Below are 16,850 nucleotides of genomic sequence, written 5' to 3'. Positions count from 1 at the left end.
TTTTTTTTTTTTTTTTTTTTTTTTTTTTTTTTCCTCTTCCTAACCTTGTGACCTGTCTCTCCACAGTCAGGCATAAATTTTTTTTTTTTGCCATATTATTATTTTCTGAAGTCTACAGATGTTCTGCTGGGGTCAGTATGTTGAATACTATGTCCTCTTTTACTTGTTTTCTTTTTAAAACATTTTATTACAGAAAAATTTAAACATATATCAAGGAAATAGAATATTATAACTAACACATCACCCAACTATAATAACTATATCAACATTTTGACATTCTTATTTTATCTATACCTCCATTCACTCCCCACTTATCCACTTGATAATTTCTACAGTTCTTTTTCTTTTTAATTAATTTTTTATACAATTTATAAAGGTTACTTTCCATTTGCAGTTATTACAAAATATTGGCTATATTCCCCATGTTGTATTATAATACATCATTGAGCCTGTCTTACACCCAATAGTTTGTACCTCCCACAGTTCTTTCTTTTTTAAGGGAAATTTGCACATATTGAAATGTATAAATATTTGCTATATGGTTTCAACAAATGGGTACAGTTGTATAAACCACACTGTTTCAAAATGTAGATTTTACTCTTACTCAAGTATGGCAAGGCCAACAGATTAGGAGGCAACAGCTGTTGAAAAGATAGTTCTCATGGATCCCAAGAGAAGGGAGCACAGCACCAGCAGCCACATGGGGAAGTGCCAGTGAGGGTCAGGAGGCAAAGGAGCAGGAGGGAAATGTGGGCAAGAGCCTTTAGTGTGATTTCCCCAGGAAGGAACTGGAGAGGCAGAGTAAGCAGGTTTAGGATTGGCTAATTTGAATACTTTTATTGAGCTGTGGGACATAGGGCTCTTTGTCTGATAGCTGACCCTGCTGTGATTTGGGCAGGGGAATAGTGGCCCTGAGTGTGAGAACCCCATAGAGCAGATAGTTAGGAGTGTCGGCTCCAGATTAGGGGTTTGCTTATGAAAGGCACTCTTGCAGGCGAGTTGTTTGCTATCTCTAGGAATTAGATAGTCCTGGGACGGGCAGTCCTCTGATGTCAGCAAGTCCCCAAGATGTCAAAGTACCAAAAATACAGAGTAAAAAACCATGATTAGTACATTCCCCTGTCACAATGTAGACCATTTCCATCTCCCCAAAAGTTCCTTTGTGTCCCTTCCCAGTCAGTCTCTGCCCCACTCCAGACAACCAGTGTTCAGATTTTTTACTTTAAATTAGTTTTATTTGTTCTAGAACCTGATATAAACAAGATTATATCATGTAATTCTTGTGTTCTGCTTCTTTTGCTCAACACGTCATATGTATATGTTGCTTGTCTCTATAGTTTGTTGTTCTTTATTGCTGAGTAGTAGTCACTATGTGAACATACCACAATTTTGTTTATCCAGAGTGGATAAACATTGGACATTAGCTTGTTTCCAGTTTTTGGTTATTGTAAATAAACCTGTTATAAACATTCATCTTTTGTTGACATATGTTTTCATTTCTCTTAAGTAAGTATTAGGAGTGGAATTGCTAGGTCAAGGGTTAGGCGCATGTTTAACTCTTTATGAAACTGCCAGTTTTTTGAAATAGTTGTGCCATTTTACATTCCCACAAGCAATGTATGAGAGTTTTGATTGCCCTGTATCCTCACCAACATTTACTGTTGTTATTCTTTTAAATTGTATATCCTTTAAAATAAAAAAAAAAAACACTTCCTGGAACCCTAAACTTAATACCCTTTTCTCAGTTTCTTTGACACCTCTATTTTTAAGATAAATACTTGGTTAATCAGCCTTTTTTTCAATCTATATAATTTTCTAGACAATTTGTCAATTGCCTGCAAATGCTGCTGTATTTGGCTGGTACCCCACAAGGCAAGTAGATTTCCCAATCTCTTTCTCTTACACATACACACACACACACCCCCCTCACAATCTAACAAGTATTTATTGCTTTATTTTCTCCAAAGTATTACGCTAAATATTGTAGGGCATTTTATAAAGATAATAAGCACATTATCTGCTTTCAAGATGGGAAAAGCAAATAAAAGTCAATAAGTAAAATACAAGGTAGAATGCAATACATGCACTAAAAGAGATAAAAAGGAAGTAACACTTTTAGACCTTGGAGCCTTGAAGGACATGCAGGTTTTGACAGGTCATGATGATAAGAAAGGGCCTCATAGTGAAAAGAATAGTGTGTTTTTGTACCATACGTTTAGTCTCATTTAGTCATAATTTAGTAATAAAAACCTTGCTCATTTAGATAGAACTGACTGGAAATCTCTCTCTAATGTTCAAAAACCTTTTTCTCCAGATATTTTGGGCATCACTGAATAACTGCACCTTCTGAACTTTATCTTTGACTCAGAGCGTAGACACTGGTATTAGGATGAGGTTCGAGGGTTAGAATGGTACCATCTTTTTGAATCCTCATTATGACTGTTCTGGTACTGTTTCACCAATTATTTTTCCTTTCTCTTGATTCTTCTATTTCATCTTCACTGAATTTTGTTGTTACACCTATAAATGTATTAAAATCTCCCTCCTCCACCCCATTACAGGGGAAAAATAACTCTTTTTCAATCCTATTATATCTGTCAAGCTGTCATCCTGTTTTCCTCTCCTGTAACTGCAGAAGTGTTCACTCTGCTTCTATCTCTTACCTTCACCAGTTATTTAACCTTTTGCTGTCTGAATTTTGCCTTCAGCCACTCTTCTGAAACTATTTTATGAAGGGTCGAAACCATCTCTTAGTCAATAAATCTAATCTTTTTTTTTTTTTTCTTTTTCAGTTCAGATTGTCTTTGGCCTGTCTACAGGCTTTGTAAGTCATGTCTTTCTTCCTGATGGTCTCCCCTTCCTAGGCTTCTGTGGCTCTTTCCTTTTCTGATTGTTCTACATCTGTCTTCCCTGCCTCCTCTTCCTCCCTGTAAAGGTAGTGTTTACCAAGGATTTGCCCTTGGCCCACTTCTTTCATTGGTAATCTCATCCGAACCCATCCCATCATATGCAGACCTCATCAGTTTCTCCAGCTCACTGCTTTTACATTCTTCAGTTGCTTATTAAACATGCCTCACCATCTCTTCAAGTTTGATATGTTTAAAATGTCTCCATACTCGATCAAACCTGAGTTTCTTCCCCTGGGTCTGTTAATAGCACCCTTATCTTTCCAATCACCCACACTTCAAACTTTGGCATTTTCCTTGATTTTTTCTCTTTTGTTTCCCACATCTAGTTAGTTGCCAAGCCTAATAGTTTTAGCCTCTGTGATCTCTCTCCCCTCTTTCTTCTCCACTGCTACTGTCACTATCCTAATTTAGGTCCTCATTTCAGTAAGTCTTTTGCAATGACTCCCTCATGAACTTCCTAATACAGAATTGTAGAAAGAGCATGGGCTTTTCAGACCCAAGTGCTAATTGTGAAGATGGCACTTACTAGCTGTCTGGCTTAGAGCAAATTATTTAACCTCAATTTATAGATGAGAAGATTCAGACACAGAGAAGTTAGTCATTCTTAACCTCATGAAGTACTCTGTTTTGAAGGATAAATGGGACAGTATATACCTAGTGCGAAGGCACTAAAAAATATTATTTATCTCTCCCTACTTTTAATCTCTTTACAACCCATTAACAGATTAATATTCTTTAAGCACAGCTTTAATCGTCAATCTCTTGCTCTTCCGTGTTTCCCCATTGTCTAATTTGCCCATAATTTTTAGCCTAGTGTTTCAGACTGTTAATTTGCTTCAGCCTCCCTTTCTGACCTTATTTCTTCCTGCTCTTATAAACATCTTTTTGAGCAAAACAAAACCAGTAGCAGTGCCCAATAGCAAAGTGGTTAAGAGCATGATTTCTAGAGTCAGGCTACCTAGATTTAAATCCCAGTTCCTTTACCCAATTTGGGCAAATTTCTCAATCTCCCTAAACCTTAGTCTCCTGTCTGAAAAAACTAGGATAACTATACTGCCTACTGCATTGGGTTCTTGGAAGGATAAAATGAGATTATGTATATAAAGCATTTGGTGCCTGGCACATTGAAAGCAGCCACTTTTAAAAGGATTAGTAGAAGGAGTAGCAGTAATAGTTTTTGTTGATGCTGTTATTATTTGCTTCTCCCATTTCCATCTCCAGGCTCTTCATATTCTTTTCTCTGCGTGGAATGCAGTTCTTCCCATATGTACCTGTCTAAATTTTAACCATCTTTAAAGATCTCCCTTGGTTCTCTTACCACTCTTGTGTCACCACCTTTCCCCTAGTTATCTTTCCTTTTCAGAATTCTTTAATTCTTTTAGTTTAGAATACTTATTACTTTCATGTGCTTATCGGTCCATTTCCCTTTAAAAGACTAGAAGTGCCTTGAGGGCAGATTGTGTAATTCATTTCTTTTATCCTCTAAAACACACCATCTTACACAGAATCATGACAAAAAGTATTTGCTTAATAAATATATTAATTCACTATAACCAATAGCCCTTTTGTTCCAAGGTTTTACTCTTATTTCTTTAGGAATTTTTGTAAACTCTCCATTAATCGTTGGTACATAAAAATTTTAATTTTGTCATGAAAATGCAATTATTGGGCTCAAGGAGACTAATTAAAGAAAAAGCATTGTAGCAGAAGACAATAATAGGAAAACAAAACAAAAACTGACCAGGTGACACTGTTTTGAATTCAACAAAATTATTTTTTTCTACATCGCCTCTTATTTCTTCATTTCTTACTGTTCCAAATCTGCTCTGTACCTAATAGTACCTATCATGGTGCCAGATTGAGGTGTGAAGTAAGCATTTGTGGATAACAATTGATATAAAATCTGTTTTATGAAATAAAGAATATCATATAACATAATACATTAAAATGTGATTAAATATCTCATTCAATTTGTTAAAATGAAAAAGTGTCATCCTCACATTCTGTGCAGATGGAGTTTTTTCTTAGTAAGCATTCCCACAGGTCTTAGGAAGGGGGTAGGGTGGGAGTGGGGGAATCTCCACTTGAGAATTTCCTTTCTCACAGTGATTTGGCACTTCTCCAGCCTATCCTTCAGCATAATGTGTGCCTTGTCCTTGTTAAAGGAGGCTTGTCATTTGCTTTAAAAATATTTCTGGTCATTTGAAATAATTAATTTATAAATGGTATACTATCATTATAAAGAGAGTGCTCCAAGGGCAAGAGGCAAGTGTTAGCAACTGAGTAAATATTTAATTTGTATAGACATATTATTTATTTCTTAAATAGATATTGATCAACACATTAAAATGGTAATATTTTTCTGTTCAAGAATGGCCATTCCTTACTTGACCACAAAAGGCTATGGTTCTTCAAATGTAAAATAGATAGCTAGTGGGAAGCAGCCTAGAGAGGTGGGATAGGGAGGGTGGGAGGGAGGGAGATGCAAGAGGGAAGAGATATGGGGATATATGTATATGTATAACTGATTCACTTTGTTATAGAGCGGAAACTGACACACCATTGTAAAGCAATTATACTCTAATAAAGATGTTAAAAAACAAAAAACAGAACAAAACAAAAATTATAATTATGTGACATGATAGAGGTGTTAGCTAACACTGTGATGGTCATATACAAATGTATCAAATCAACACATCGTACACCTTAAACTACACAGTGTTATATGTTATTCATATCTCAGTTTTTGGTATGAAAACATTTTTGATTGAAACTTTATTGTAATAGTGTTTTACATCTTGATGTATATCTGTTCAGTTTTTTGTCTGTTTCGAAAGTATGTGTGTTTATATACATATAAAAGTGACATTATACCATACACACAAATATATATACTATAAATAAGTATGTTTAAAAAAAACTCATAACTGCATTAATTGTAATGAAAATGTAAATTAAAACTATGGTTAACTTCCAAGTTATATTAAAAAGAACAATAAGGATAGAGTGCTATCTGAATTCTCATTAAAAAATTTTTTTTAAAAAAGCTGTGGTTTGGGCTTCCCTGGTGGCGCAGTGGTTGAGAGTCCGCCTGCCGATGCAGGGGACACGGGTTCGTGCCCGGTCTGGGAAGATCCCACATGCCGCGGAGCGGCTAGGCCCATGAGCCATGGCCGCTGAGCCTGCGCGTCTGGAGCCTGTGCTCCGCAACGGGAGAGGCCACAACAGTGAGAGGGCCTGCGTACCGCAAAAAAAAAAAAAAAAAAAAAAAAAAAGCTACGTTTTTTAATTACAATACAGAATATTGGTTGTTTTTTTTGTAAGGTAAACTTGTTTTGTATACTTTAGAAATATTTCTATAATCTGTTTAGTTATCAGGTATCTTTATGCTTGAGGCCCTTGTTAAGGATCTGTTTTTTACTTAAAGCCCAGTTCCCCCTTACTACTCAGAGGGAGTGGGGAAGCATGGAGGGAGGGATGTTAAAACATGACTAATTGATAGACCAGCTGAATAGATTTTCAAATTGGGAGATTTTTTTCTGTAGTGATAGAAAATTTGGTATCAGTACTTTACAAAGGCATTTAGTTTTTTGTTTTCGTATTAAAATCTCAAGGAAATTGATTAGGAGACCAAGCAGTCAGCTCCGGCACAGAAGAAATTTAAGAAAACTCATCCTGTATTAGGTGGATTTTCTGCTGAACCTGAGGAATAAATACTTTTTTGCGACATGTGGGTTTTCGTGTTTTTATGAATTGTTTAGGGAAGCTTTTCTGCTGTAATGGCTGAATATAAGTTGCAAAGATTTAAGCCCTTCCTTATATTAATGTTCCACCTCATTAACTTCATTGTTAGGGCTTTTACACTTCAGTGGTTTAAATAAAATGATCTAAATGTAGTTCTGTTGTCCTCTCTTTCTCTCTCCCTTTTGAGGTCTAGATGATTATGTATTTAGTTTTCTATTTTCATTTAGATTCTGTAGTTAATTCTGTTAACCGCAAGATGATGAAGGGAAGCTATTCTATCTAAATATGTTTCTTCAACTGTTGTTTTAGCTTTTTTACTTTCAAGTGGTTTTCAGAGACCAGGAACCTCATAACTATAAGAATCCATTCTACTGTAGAGTTCAGATCGGTGATTATAGATGAGCTTTCACATATATCCTGTGGTATTTATAGAGCTGGAACCCAAATAAGGAAGAGCTTTGCTTAAAAGCAAGCTATGTTTGTCCTTAAAAATGTTTTCTAAGCATTTTCAGAAAAAGTAGGAATTATGTAGTGAATTTCTGAGCAGACTCACCTTTGCAAATATTTGCAGCTACTTGTAAATGGTAGACATATTTAGGCATAAGGGTTTTTCATATATGATTTACTGCCAGATATGAGGACACCTTAGCCCTGTATACCCCAAATGCAAATTAGGTGTCTTTGTTAAAAGTGTAGAGAAAAAGAAGTTAATTTGAGTTCAGGGGAATTAAGCTGTCATGTCAGACATTTTGCATTTTAAAAAATATTTTAATTTCTAAGGTGCATTATTAAATAATTTTATGAAGATTCATCAGTATTTGACCCCTTTAAATTGAGCAGTGAATTTCATTTTACATACATGTAGGTATTGACGTGAGAGATTGATGTTTATTCCTAATCATTTCTTTTATTTTCCAGCTCACCAGCGACTGGAACCAACAACTCTGTCAGGGATTGTGGCATTTATCCTTAGTCTTTTATGCGCAGCTCTGAATTTAATTCGAGGCTTTCATGCCATAGAAAGTCTCCTGCAGGTACTGTGCTATTTTTGCAATTTCAGGTGACTATGCCTTTTGATTCTACTTGTTACACAATTGATTTAAATTGATTTGGGTATTAGTACAACTTAAAATGCATGCTCAGATTTTGTATTCTTTATACCTACTCTAGTTTCCCCTTCCTCTAAAAACACTGATTTCTAGTTGACTTCTTTGACCTAATTAACACATATTTATTTATTATCTACTCTCCCAGGAGGTACTGTTTAGAGGTATTCTGGGGACACCAAGATATGTGTGACGAGGGCCCCTGCAGTCTCAGACCCTAGAGTTGAATTGGGGAGGCAAAGAAGTCCACAAACAAATGTCAAGTACAGAAAGTTTGGAAGAGGAGTGGTCAGTGTGAGTCAGGATAGGAGAAGGAAGCTCTGTGGTGAGGGAAACTCTGGGAGGGGTGAGCGGGACCTAGAAGGATCTGAGTGGACAGAGAGGAGTAGAAGAAAGAAGAGGGCATTCATGGGCAGGTTTTTCTCCTACCGCTGGGTATTCCTACCTAGTTATCTCCTTTTCCTTTTTTACTGGTGGCTGCCTGTGAAATCACTAATTTCTTGAGATATTGCCAACTATTTTGTTTCCCAGAGGAGTTTCTTCCAGAGACTAAAGCTATCAGAGTATACTTTTTTTCTCTTATTCTTTTTGTAAACTTTTGAAACTCCCTTTCTTAAAATTAAGCACATCTCAGCCTTCCTTTCCGTGTTTCTACTCACTTTCCCTGAAGGTTTTTTGACACTCCCATGTTGTAAATTAGTTCTCTTTTTTTGGCCAGTATTAAGCCAAGAATATCATTTGTAAAAACCCAATCAAGCCCCCTTCTATTCTGTTTTTAAATAGCTGTTAGTTTGGGGGAATACTCAAGAGAGTGCCATTTTGAGTACCCTCTGAACGTCCTCAGCCATATGAAGCCAATAGCAGAGGACATCACAGGTTCCAGGCAGCTGAGCTTTGCCTCCAGGGGGTTGGGGGGTCTTTTCATGACTTCCGAATTCCTCTCCCGAACATCCTGGGCCTGCAGGTAAAGCCTCTCTTCCCTTTCTGGTACAGGACAGCTGGCTATTGTCTCTTGTCATTCCTGCCCCTGTTCCTTAGCCAGTTAGCTTTATTCCAGCAGGATTTCAATTTTGAGCTAGTTAAACAACCTGCCAAAAAGAAACAAAGGCAATTTGGAGACTGCTGACTGAAAATACTAATAAATAAGATCCTCTCTTGCCTTTTTTTTTTAACTTGATGTAGTGGAAAGAACAGTAGCATAGGAGTGTGAAGAGTTGATTTTTGTTTGTGGAAGAGAGAGAGCGAGAAAGAGGGTTGGCTCCAGCTGAGCTTCTGATTAGCTCGGTGACCTTGAGTAGCTCACCTCACTTTCTGGTCCTCAGTTTTATTGCTTATAAAATGAAGGAGAAAGGTGGATTTGATGAGTATTTCTCCAAGAATAGAACACATTTACACCTGGTTACACAGTAGATGACTTTAGGTGGTAGAGAGATAAACATTTTTAATTTTAAGAGTTATGTATTTAATGTATATTAATGTATAGTGTCTGTGTTTGGTAAGGGATACTAGTTTCTATTAATGGTAGAGATATGAAAATTTCCTTTTAAAAGAAATTAATTTTAATAAAAGTCACCTTTATGACATATCTTAATAAATAATGGTATAAATAGTATTTAGAGTTGTCAAAAATTATGAAGGTGGTTCTGTGAGGTTAAAATTTTATTGTTAAAATAATTCTCTGGTTGTTTGAAATTGGCAAACTAATAAAGGGAGGGAGCAGGCCTGGGTAGAGGAAAGGAGAGCTTTACCATCCCTGACTTAGAAGACAGTACATAAGTTGCAGAACCTGGGGTTTAGTCCGCATGATTTTTAAGTTAAAATTCAGGCAAGGCTGTCATATCTCCCAGTTTTTTCAAGCACTCATATCCTATCCTTCCTCTTCCTGGACTGATTCCTTCCTGATTCACAACTTCAAAACTAAGCAAGTAGTATAGAACGGATGAACAACAAGGTCCTACTGTATAGCACAGGGAACTATATTCAATATCCTGTGATAAACCATAGTGAAAAAGAATATTTTTTAAATGTATGTATATCTGAATCACTTAGCTGTACAACAGAAATTAATGCAACATTATAAATCAACTATACTTAAGTAAAATAAATTTTTTAAAAAACTAAGCAAGTAGTATAAACTACAGCTTTTCATGGCTTTTGTGCTGCTATCCCCGACTAATGCCTGCCTTGATTCCTAAGTGTTTCATGTTCTCCCTCTGATCAGTAATGTCTTTGCCTCATCACGGTTGAGGTTTTTAGAAGAATAGTAATATGATTAAACTACCGCTTATGTGTAACTGACTGATAGCTCTGAGATTTCTCAGCCTACTTATATTTTAAAAAGACAACATTACAAACCAGTATCTCCCATGAACATAGATGCAAAAACCCTCAACAAAATATTAGCACATTGAATCCAACAATGTATAAAAAGTATTATACACTACAACCAAGTGGGTTTTATTCCAGTTTTGCAAGGCTGATACAACATTTGAAAATCAGTTAATACAATCTATCACATCAACAGCTAAAGAAGAAAAATCATATGGTCATATCATGCTTTTTTGTCAGAAAAAGCATTTGGGGGCTTCCCTGGTGGCTCAGTGGTTAAGTATCCACCTGCCAATGCAGGGGACACGGGTTCAGGCCTTGGTCTGGGAGGATTCCCACATGCCGCAGAGCAACTAAGTCCATGCACCACAACTACTGAGCCTGTGCTCTGGAGCCCGCATGCCACAGCTACTGAGGCGCAGCAAGAGAGGCTGCCGCAGTGAGAGGCCTGCGCACCGCAGCGAGGAGTGGACCCCACTCGCTGCAACTGGAGACGGCCCACGCGCAGCAACAAAGACCCAATGCAGCCCAAAATAAATTAAATTAAATAAATTAACAAAAAGAAAAAGCATTTGACAAACTCATGATGAAACTCACAGCAAACTAGGAATAAAGGGGAACTTCCTTAACTTGATAAGGAATATCTACAGAAACCCTACAGCTAACATCATGAATGATGAGAAAGTACATGTTGTCTTCCTAAGATTGGGAACAAGACAAGGGTGTTCCCTATCACCACTCCTATTCAACATTGGAAGACCTAGTGAATGCAATAAGACAAAGAAAAAAAAGTATACAGTTTGGGAAGGAGGAAATACAGCTGCCTTTATTCATAGATGGCATGATTATTTATATAGAAAATCCCAAAGAATCAACAAACTCCTAGAACTAATAAGTGATTGTAGAAAGGCTACAGGATCCAAAGTTAATGCATAAATGTCAATTGCTTTCTTATATATCAGCAAGGAACAATTGAAATTTGAAATTAAAATTACAATTCCATTTATATTGGCCCCCCCCCCCCCGAAATGAGACACTTAAGAATAAATCTAGCAAAATACATAGAAGATCTATATTGGGAAACCATAAAACTCTGATAAAAGAAATAAAAGAAGGTCTACCATGTTCATGGATAGGAAGACTCAAAATTGTTAGGATATTGGTTCTTCTCAACTTAATCTGTAGATTCAACACAATCCCAATCAAAATCCCAGCAATTTATTTTGTGGATATTGACAAAGTGATTTTAAAGTTTATATGGGAAGGCAAAAGACCCAGAATAACCAACACAATACTGAAGAAAACAAAGAGGACTGATGCTATCCAATCTCAAGACTTAACTGTTAAGCTATAATTAAGACAGTGTGCTACTGGCAAAAGAATAGACAAATAATTTAGTCAATGGAACAGAATAGAGAGCCTAGAAATAGACCCACACAAATATAATCAACTGATCTTTGACAAAGCAACAAAAGCAATTCAGTGGAGAAAATTTTCTTTTCAGTGAATGGTGCTGGAGAGCTGCACATCCACATGCAAAAAAAAAAAAAAGAAGCTAGACACAGACCTTACACCTTTGACAAAATGTTAACTCAAAATGGATCACAGACCTAAATGTAAAACAAAACTATAAAACTTATAAAAGGTAACAGGAGAAAACCTAGGTGACCATGGGTGTGGGGATGAATTTTTAGATCAATAACAAAAGCATGATCCATGAGAGAAAAAATTGGTAAGTTGGACTCAATTTTAAAACTGCAAAGGACATTTTTAAGCAAAAGAAAAAGATAAGCCATAAGCTAGAAGAAAATATTAAAATATTTGCAAAACACATCTGACAAGGGCATGTATCTAAAATATACAGAGAACTCTAAAACTGAAGAAAGCAAACAACCCAATTAAAAAATGGGCTAAATAACTGAACAGACACCTTAACAAAGTAGATATACAAGAGGCAAATAAGCATATACAAAGATGCTCAACATCATATGTCATTAAGAAAATGAACATTGAAACATCAGTAACATACCACTAAACATCTATTAGAATGGCAAAATCCAGAAAACTGACAATACCAAATGCTGATGAGGAAATGGAACAATAGGAACTCTCATTCATTGTTGATGGGAAATCAAAATGGTACAGTCACTTTGGAAGACAGTTTGGCTGTTTCACACAAAGCTGAACATAGACTTATCATATGATCTAGCAGTCATGCTTCTAGGTATTATATACCCAAATGAGTAGAAAACTTACATCCACACAAAAACTTGTGCATGAATGTTTATATCAGCTTTATTTGTAATTTCAAAATGCTGGATGCAATTAAGATGCCTTTCAAAAGGTGAATGGATAGGGACTTCCCTGATGGTCCAGTGGTTAAGACTCTGTGCTTCCAATGTAGGGGGCGTGGGTTCAATCCCTGGTCGGGGAACTAAGGTCCCACATGCCGTGTGGTGTGGCCAAAAAAAAAAAAAAGGCAGAATACACCCAAATAAATCCATCATTAAAAAAAAAAAGTGAATGGATAAGCAAACTTCAGCAATCCATACAATGGAATACTATTCAGTAATATATAAAAAGAAGTGAGCTATCAAGCCAGAAAAAGACATGGCTAAACCTTAAGTTTATATTGCTTAATGAAAGAAGCCAGTTTGAAAAAACTATATACTATATGATTCCAACTGTATGACATTTTGAAAAGGGCAAAACTCTAAAGACAGTAAATGAAAAGATTTGGAGGGAGAGAGGAAGGGATAAATAGTAGGAGCATGAGATTTTTAGGGCAGTGAATCTGTTCTGTACGTTACTGTAATAGTGGTTATGTCATTATACCTTTGTCAAAACCGATAGAATGTACAACACAAAGAGTGGGCCCTAATGTAAACCATGGACTTTAATTAATAATAGTATGTCACTATTGGCTCATCAGTTGTACCCCCTTAATGCAAGATGTTAATAATAGAGGAAACTGGGTAGGGGGAAAATGGTTATATGGGAACTCTGTACTATGTGCTTCATTTTCTGTAAACCTAAAACTGCTCTAAAGATAGCAGTCTATTCACACGTACGTACACACACACACACACTTCTTGCCTCTGTCTTAGAGTCTACAATTTCTCTAGAAGCTTCAAGGGTTTTTTTTGTTTGTTTTAAATAGTTCCTTGAAACTGTGGTGGTAGGGCGTGAAAGCAGCATGGGGTACATTATGAATGGGGAAGAGGTTAGAGTGGTCTTTTTCATAGTAAAAGTAGTAGATCATTTATAATTTGGGCACTCTCTTGATGCTTGTATCTTTGAAGATGTGTCTTTCTGATGGTTGATACGGAATTCTTTCTTTTTCACTGTCGTCCTAGACTAAATTCACCCCAACAGCCCTGCTTTCTCACTTGACCCAGGGAACTGTAAATTGGTCCATATGGGATTTTTAGCTTTCTGGGAACTAGGGACACCTGGTTATTCTGTTCTCTTAGCATTGTTTTAAATCTTTGTTCTGCCATAACCCACACACACTCATCAACTCATCAACAGTTGAGGTTCCTAAAACAGTGATGCTTTAAGAGAGCAGTGAGGAAACAGGAGTGCAAAGTTGGGGGAATGTAGTCCACAGGTACTTTGTCACTCATAGGTAGTTTTAAGGTATTTTCCAGCAAATTCTGATCCTCTCACCTAAATGAGAAATACTGCTTTTGGAAATTCACTGGACCAAAAGTAGAGATCCCATTGTTCCAGTTATTGGAAGATTTTACATCTTCATAGAGAGAATGTTCTGGTAAGTGACTGGTGCTTGGAGATATGTTTCCTTGTCTTGTTATGAGAATAATGAGGGAGTACTGTGTAGTGTTGGATTCCGTGTCCTAAAAGGTGGAATGGACCATAGGCAAACAAATGTAGATGAATGTCAGAATGTAGAGGGCACTGTGATAAACTTAGACCTCTTAGCAGGATAGGATTAGGGGTGCAAACTAGATTAATTTCAACGAGTACATCCTTTATAGCTTGAATTAACCTGAAAAAAAATATACACAAAATTAGGGGCCTGAGTTCTCTCCCTTTTAATTTTCCCGCATTAGCACCTATTTTATCATTGTTCATGACTTGTACTGTTTAAAAGGTCCTTTTTATTCTCACTAAAGACATTGAACTTAAGACATACTCTTAGCCTTCTCTCTGGTTCATCATTGTACTTTGTGTTAGGAATAATCTCTAGAGTCGCTGGTTAATTTTTGGTCAGTAAAGTAGATCTTTTTGAGGTAGTCTGCTGTGTAGACTTGAATGCAAAATCCAGGACATGGGGCTTAAACTTTTATCTGTTCCGAAGTTACCTGTATTGGTGTTAACTCAGATAGATCATGGTGGTGATAGAGGAGGTGGAAAGACAGTACCTAAATTAAGTGGCCTCAGCATTTGTTTAATACTTGATTTAAGAGCAAAGGATTTATTTGGGGATCATATTTTTAGATCTAGCTGAAAGTGTGTAGTGTATTTCCTGAGTGTGAGCAATATATCGATATTAATTTAAAGTTTGCTTTCTTGGGGCTTCCCTGGTGGCGCAGTGGTTGAGAGTCCACCTGCTGATGCAGGGGATGCAGGTTCCTGTCCCTGTCTGGGAAGATCCCACATGCTGCGGAGCAGCTGGGCCCGTGAGCCATGGCCGCTGAGGCTGCGCGTCCAGAGCCTGTGCTCTGCAATGGGAGATGCCACAGCAGTGAGAGGCCCGCGTACCGCAAAAAAAAAAAAAAAAATCAAAGTTTGCTTTCTTAAGGCTGTGAATTCTAAATACTCTTCTTGAATGCTAAAAGTGATTGCCGCGTTTATCTTCTAGTATGTAGCTTGGTGCCTGAGGCACATTTAAATTTCAGAATCCACATGAACCAACATTCCTGTATAACGCTGTTTGAAGATTCAGCACAAGTTTGTTTCTTCTAGATTAATAACTGCCTCTTAGGGTGATAAGGAGGGATTTATTAAAATGTGTAGTACTGAAGTTTTTCTTTGGTATCTTGAGTTCAGACTGAGGAGGTTTAGGATGAATAGTTTTTTTTTATTAAGTTGGTGAATTTGATTTGGTGTTCACAGTAATGTGTAAATTAGATTTTCACTCATTTCTATACTTTGTTCTGAGTTTAGAGATATTAATAAGTTTATTGTGAATTGACACGTCACAAATGTATGAGCTTTTATCACATTGGGTTTATTTTTCCTGTGTTCCTTTAAGGATCAGCCTTGAAGCAATGATCTTAATTAAGCTGATGCCAACCTAGAAGTAATTCGCACGTGGTACATTAGGATAAAATATGAGTATTCTGATACAGCAGTAGAAATGCTGACCTGGAAGTCAGAATACCTGGATCCCATCTGCCAGTTAACTAACTTTGTGACCTTGGATTGGTTATTTTACCTTCTTGGAGCTCATTTTCCTATTCTGCAAGAGGAAAGTTTTAGACTACATAGGCTCAAGGACCACTTCAGTACTAAGGTGCTAAGACTCTCTGATTCTAAAATTGTTTGTAATGGATACTACAACTAAAAGTAATCAACTTGCTTTTATTCCTTGAGTTCTTTATTTCCAGTAGATTTGTTACTACCTTTTAAAGAAATTACATACCTATTAAAGCTCACTGGAAGTTTGGGTTTATTTAGTAGCGTAATATCTATGCTAAGATGCGTTGCTTGCTTCTAAAAAAATAAATGTATTTTTCCTGAGTTCTGTGCTCATTGTTAAAGAATTGGGGGAAAATGTATAAAGAAGAAAAGAAAAATCCCAAATTTTCTTATTTTATTAATATATACCATATATATACATATCATATCCATTATGTAACTTTGTGTCCTTTTTTTCACCTAAGATTAAAAAGTGAATTTTTCCCAATTATTACAAACATTTAAATAGTATCATTCTAATATATTTGTATGGCTATTATATGAAGCTTCTGCTTACCTCTTTATCATCACCTTAAAAAAAAAATTCTTTCCCTTTGTTATTTTTCAAGCAATGTTGATAATCTAGCATCCTCTGAAGGTGAATGTGATTTTTAAAAATTTGAACTCCTTACTTTAGCCCATCCTTCCCCACCCCACCTTTATCCCTTCTCGTGTCCACCCTGCACCCACCCCGCTACCACTTCTGTCATTCTCTAAACCTCTGCCCCATGTTTCCTCAACCTCTAGCTATTCATCTGTTTTTCATCTGCTTCCTCTCTACTGGCTCTGTTCTCTCAGCTCATAAATATGTTATAGCCTGCTGATCTTTAAAAAACGAACAAAAATCCTAAAAAAAAACCCTCTTGATGCATGTTCCCTTCTAATATTTTGAAAGCATAGACTATGCCTGTTGCCCCCGTTCCCTTACCTCTGTTCTCTTAGTTTACTGTGATCTCTTTCCGCCCTCATAACTCTTTCAAACATCAACCATTAAGTTCACCAGTGTCTTTCTGGTTGCCAAATATTGCAGCCACTCTTGAGGCCTTGTTTGATGTTTCCTCTCTGTCTCATCTCACAGACTGTTCAGTTCTTCCTTTTGAAAATAACTCATTGTTTAAATTCAAAAATAATGTTTATTTTAGAAAACTTAGAAGCAAATGAAACAGATCACTATTAGTAGTTTGATGTGTTACTTTATTCTTCTTGACATTATCTCATTCCTTCAGTTCTGTGAAACAATTTTCTCCTGTTGTATTTTTTTCCTATCTCTTCTTGTTCCTCAGTTTATTTGGTAAACTTTCTTCCTCCACCTCTCCTTTAAATAGTAGCGTTTGTGTCA

At 36.5% G+C, this 16,850-nt stretch overlaps 1 protein-coding gene across 2 annotated transcripts in view; it reads left to right on the top strand.

The window, feature by feature from the left end:
* The window catches only part of SEC22A (SEC22 homolog A, vesicle trafficking protein), a 73,424-nt gene that overhangs the window by 36,592 nt on the left and 19,982 nt on the right, over positions 1 to 16,850 (top strand). For both annotated transcript variants that reach the window (XM_007449694.1, XM_007449693.1), the window contains exon 5: positions 7,572 to 7,687. In XM_007449694.1, the coding sequence (XP_007449756.1) occupies positions 7,572 to 7,687 (116 nt within the window). The remainder of the gene's footprint in view (positions 1 to 7,571; positions 7,688 to 16,850) is intronic.

This window comes from Lipotes vexillifer, unplaced genomic scaffold, assembly GCF_000442215.2.
Source record: "Lipotes vexillifer unplaced genomic scaffold, Lipotes_vexillifer_v1.1 scaffold1378, whole genome shotgun sequence".
Taxonomy (NCBI): domain Eukaryota; kingdom Metazoa; phylum Chordata; class Mammalia; order Artiodactyla; family Lipotidae; genus Lipotes; species Lipotes vexillifer.
The sequence above is the reverse complement of the archived record's forward strand: the minus strand, read 5'-3'. Positions and strand labels throughout refer to the sequence as shown.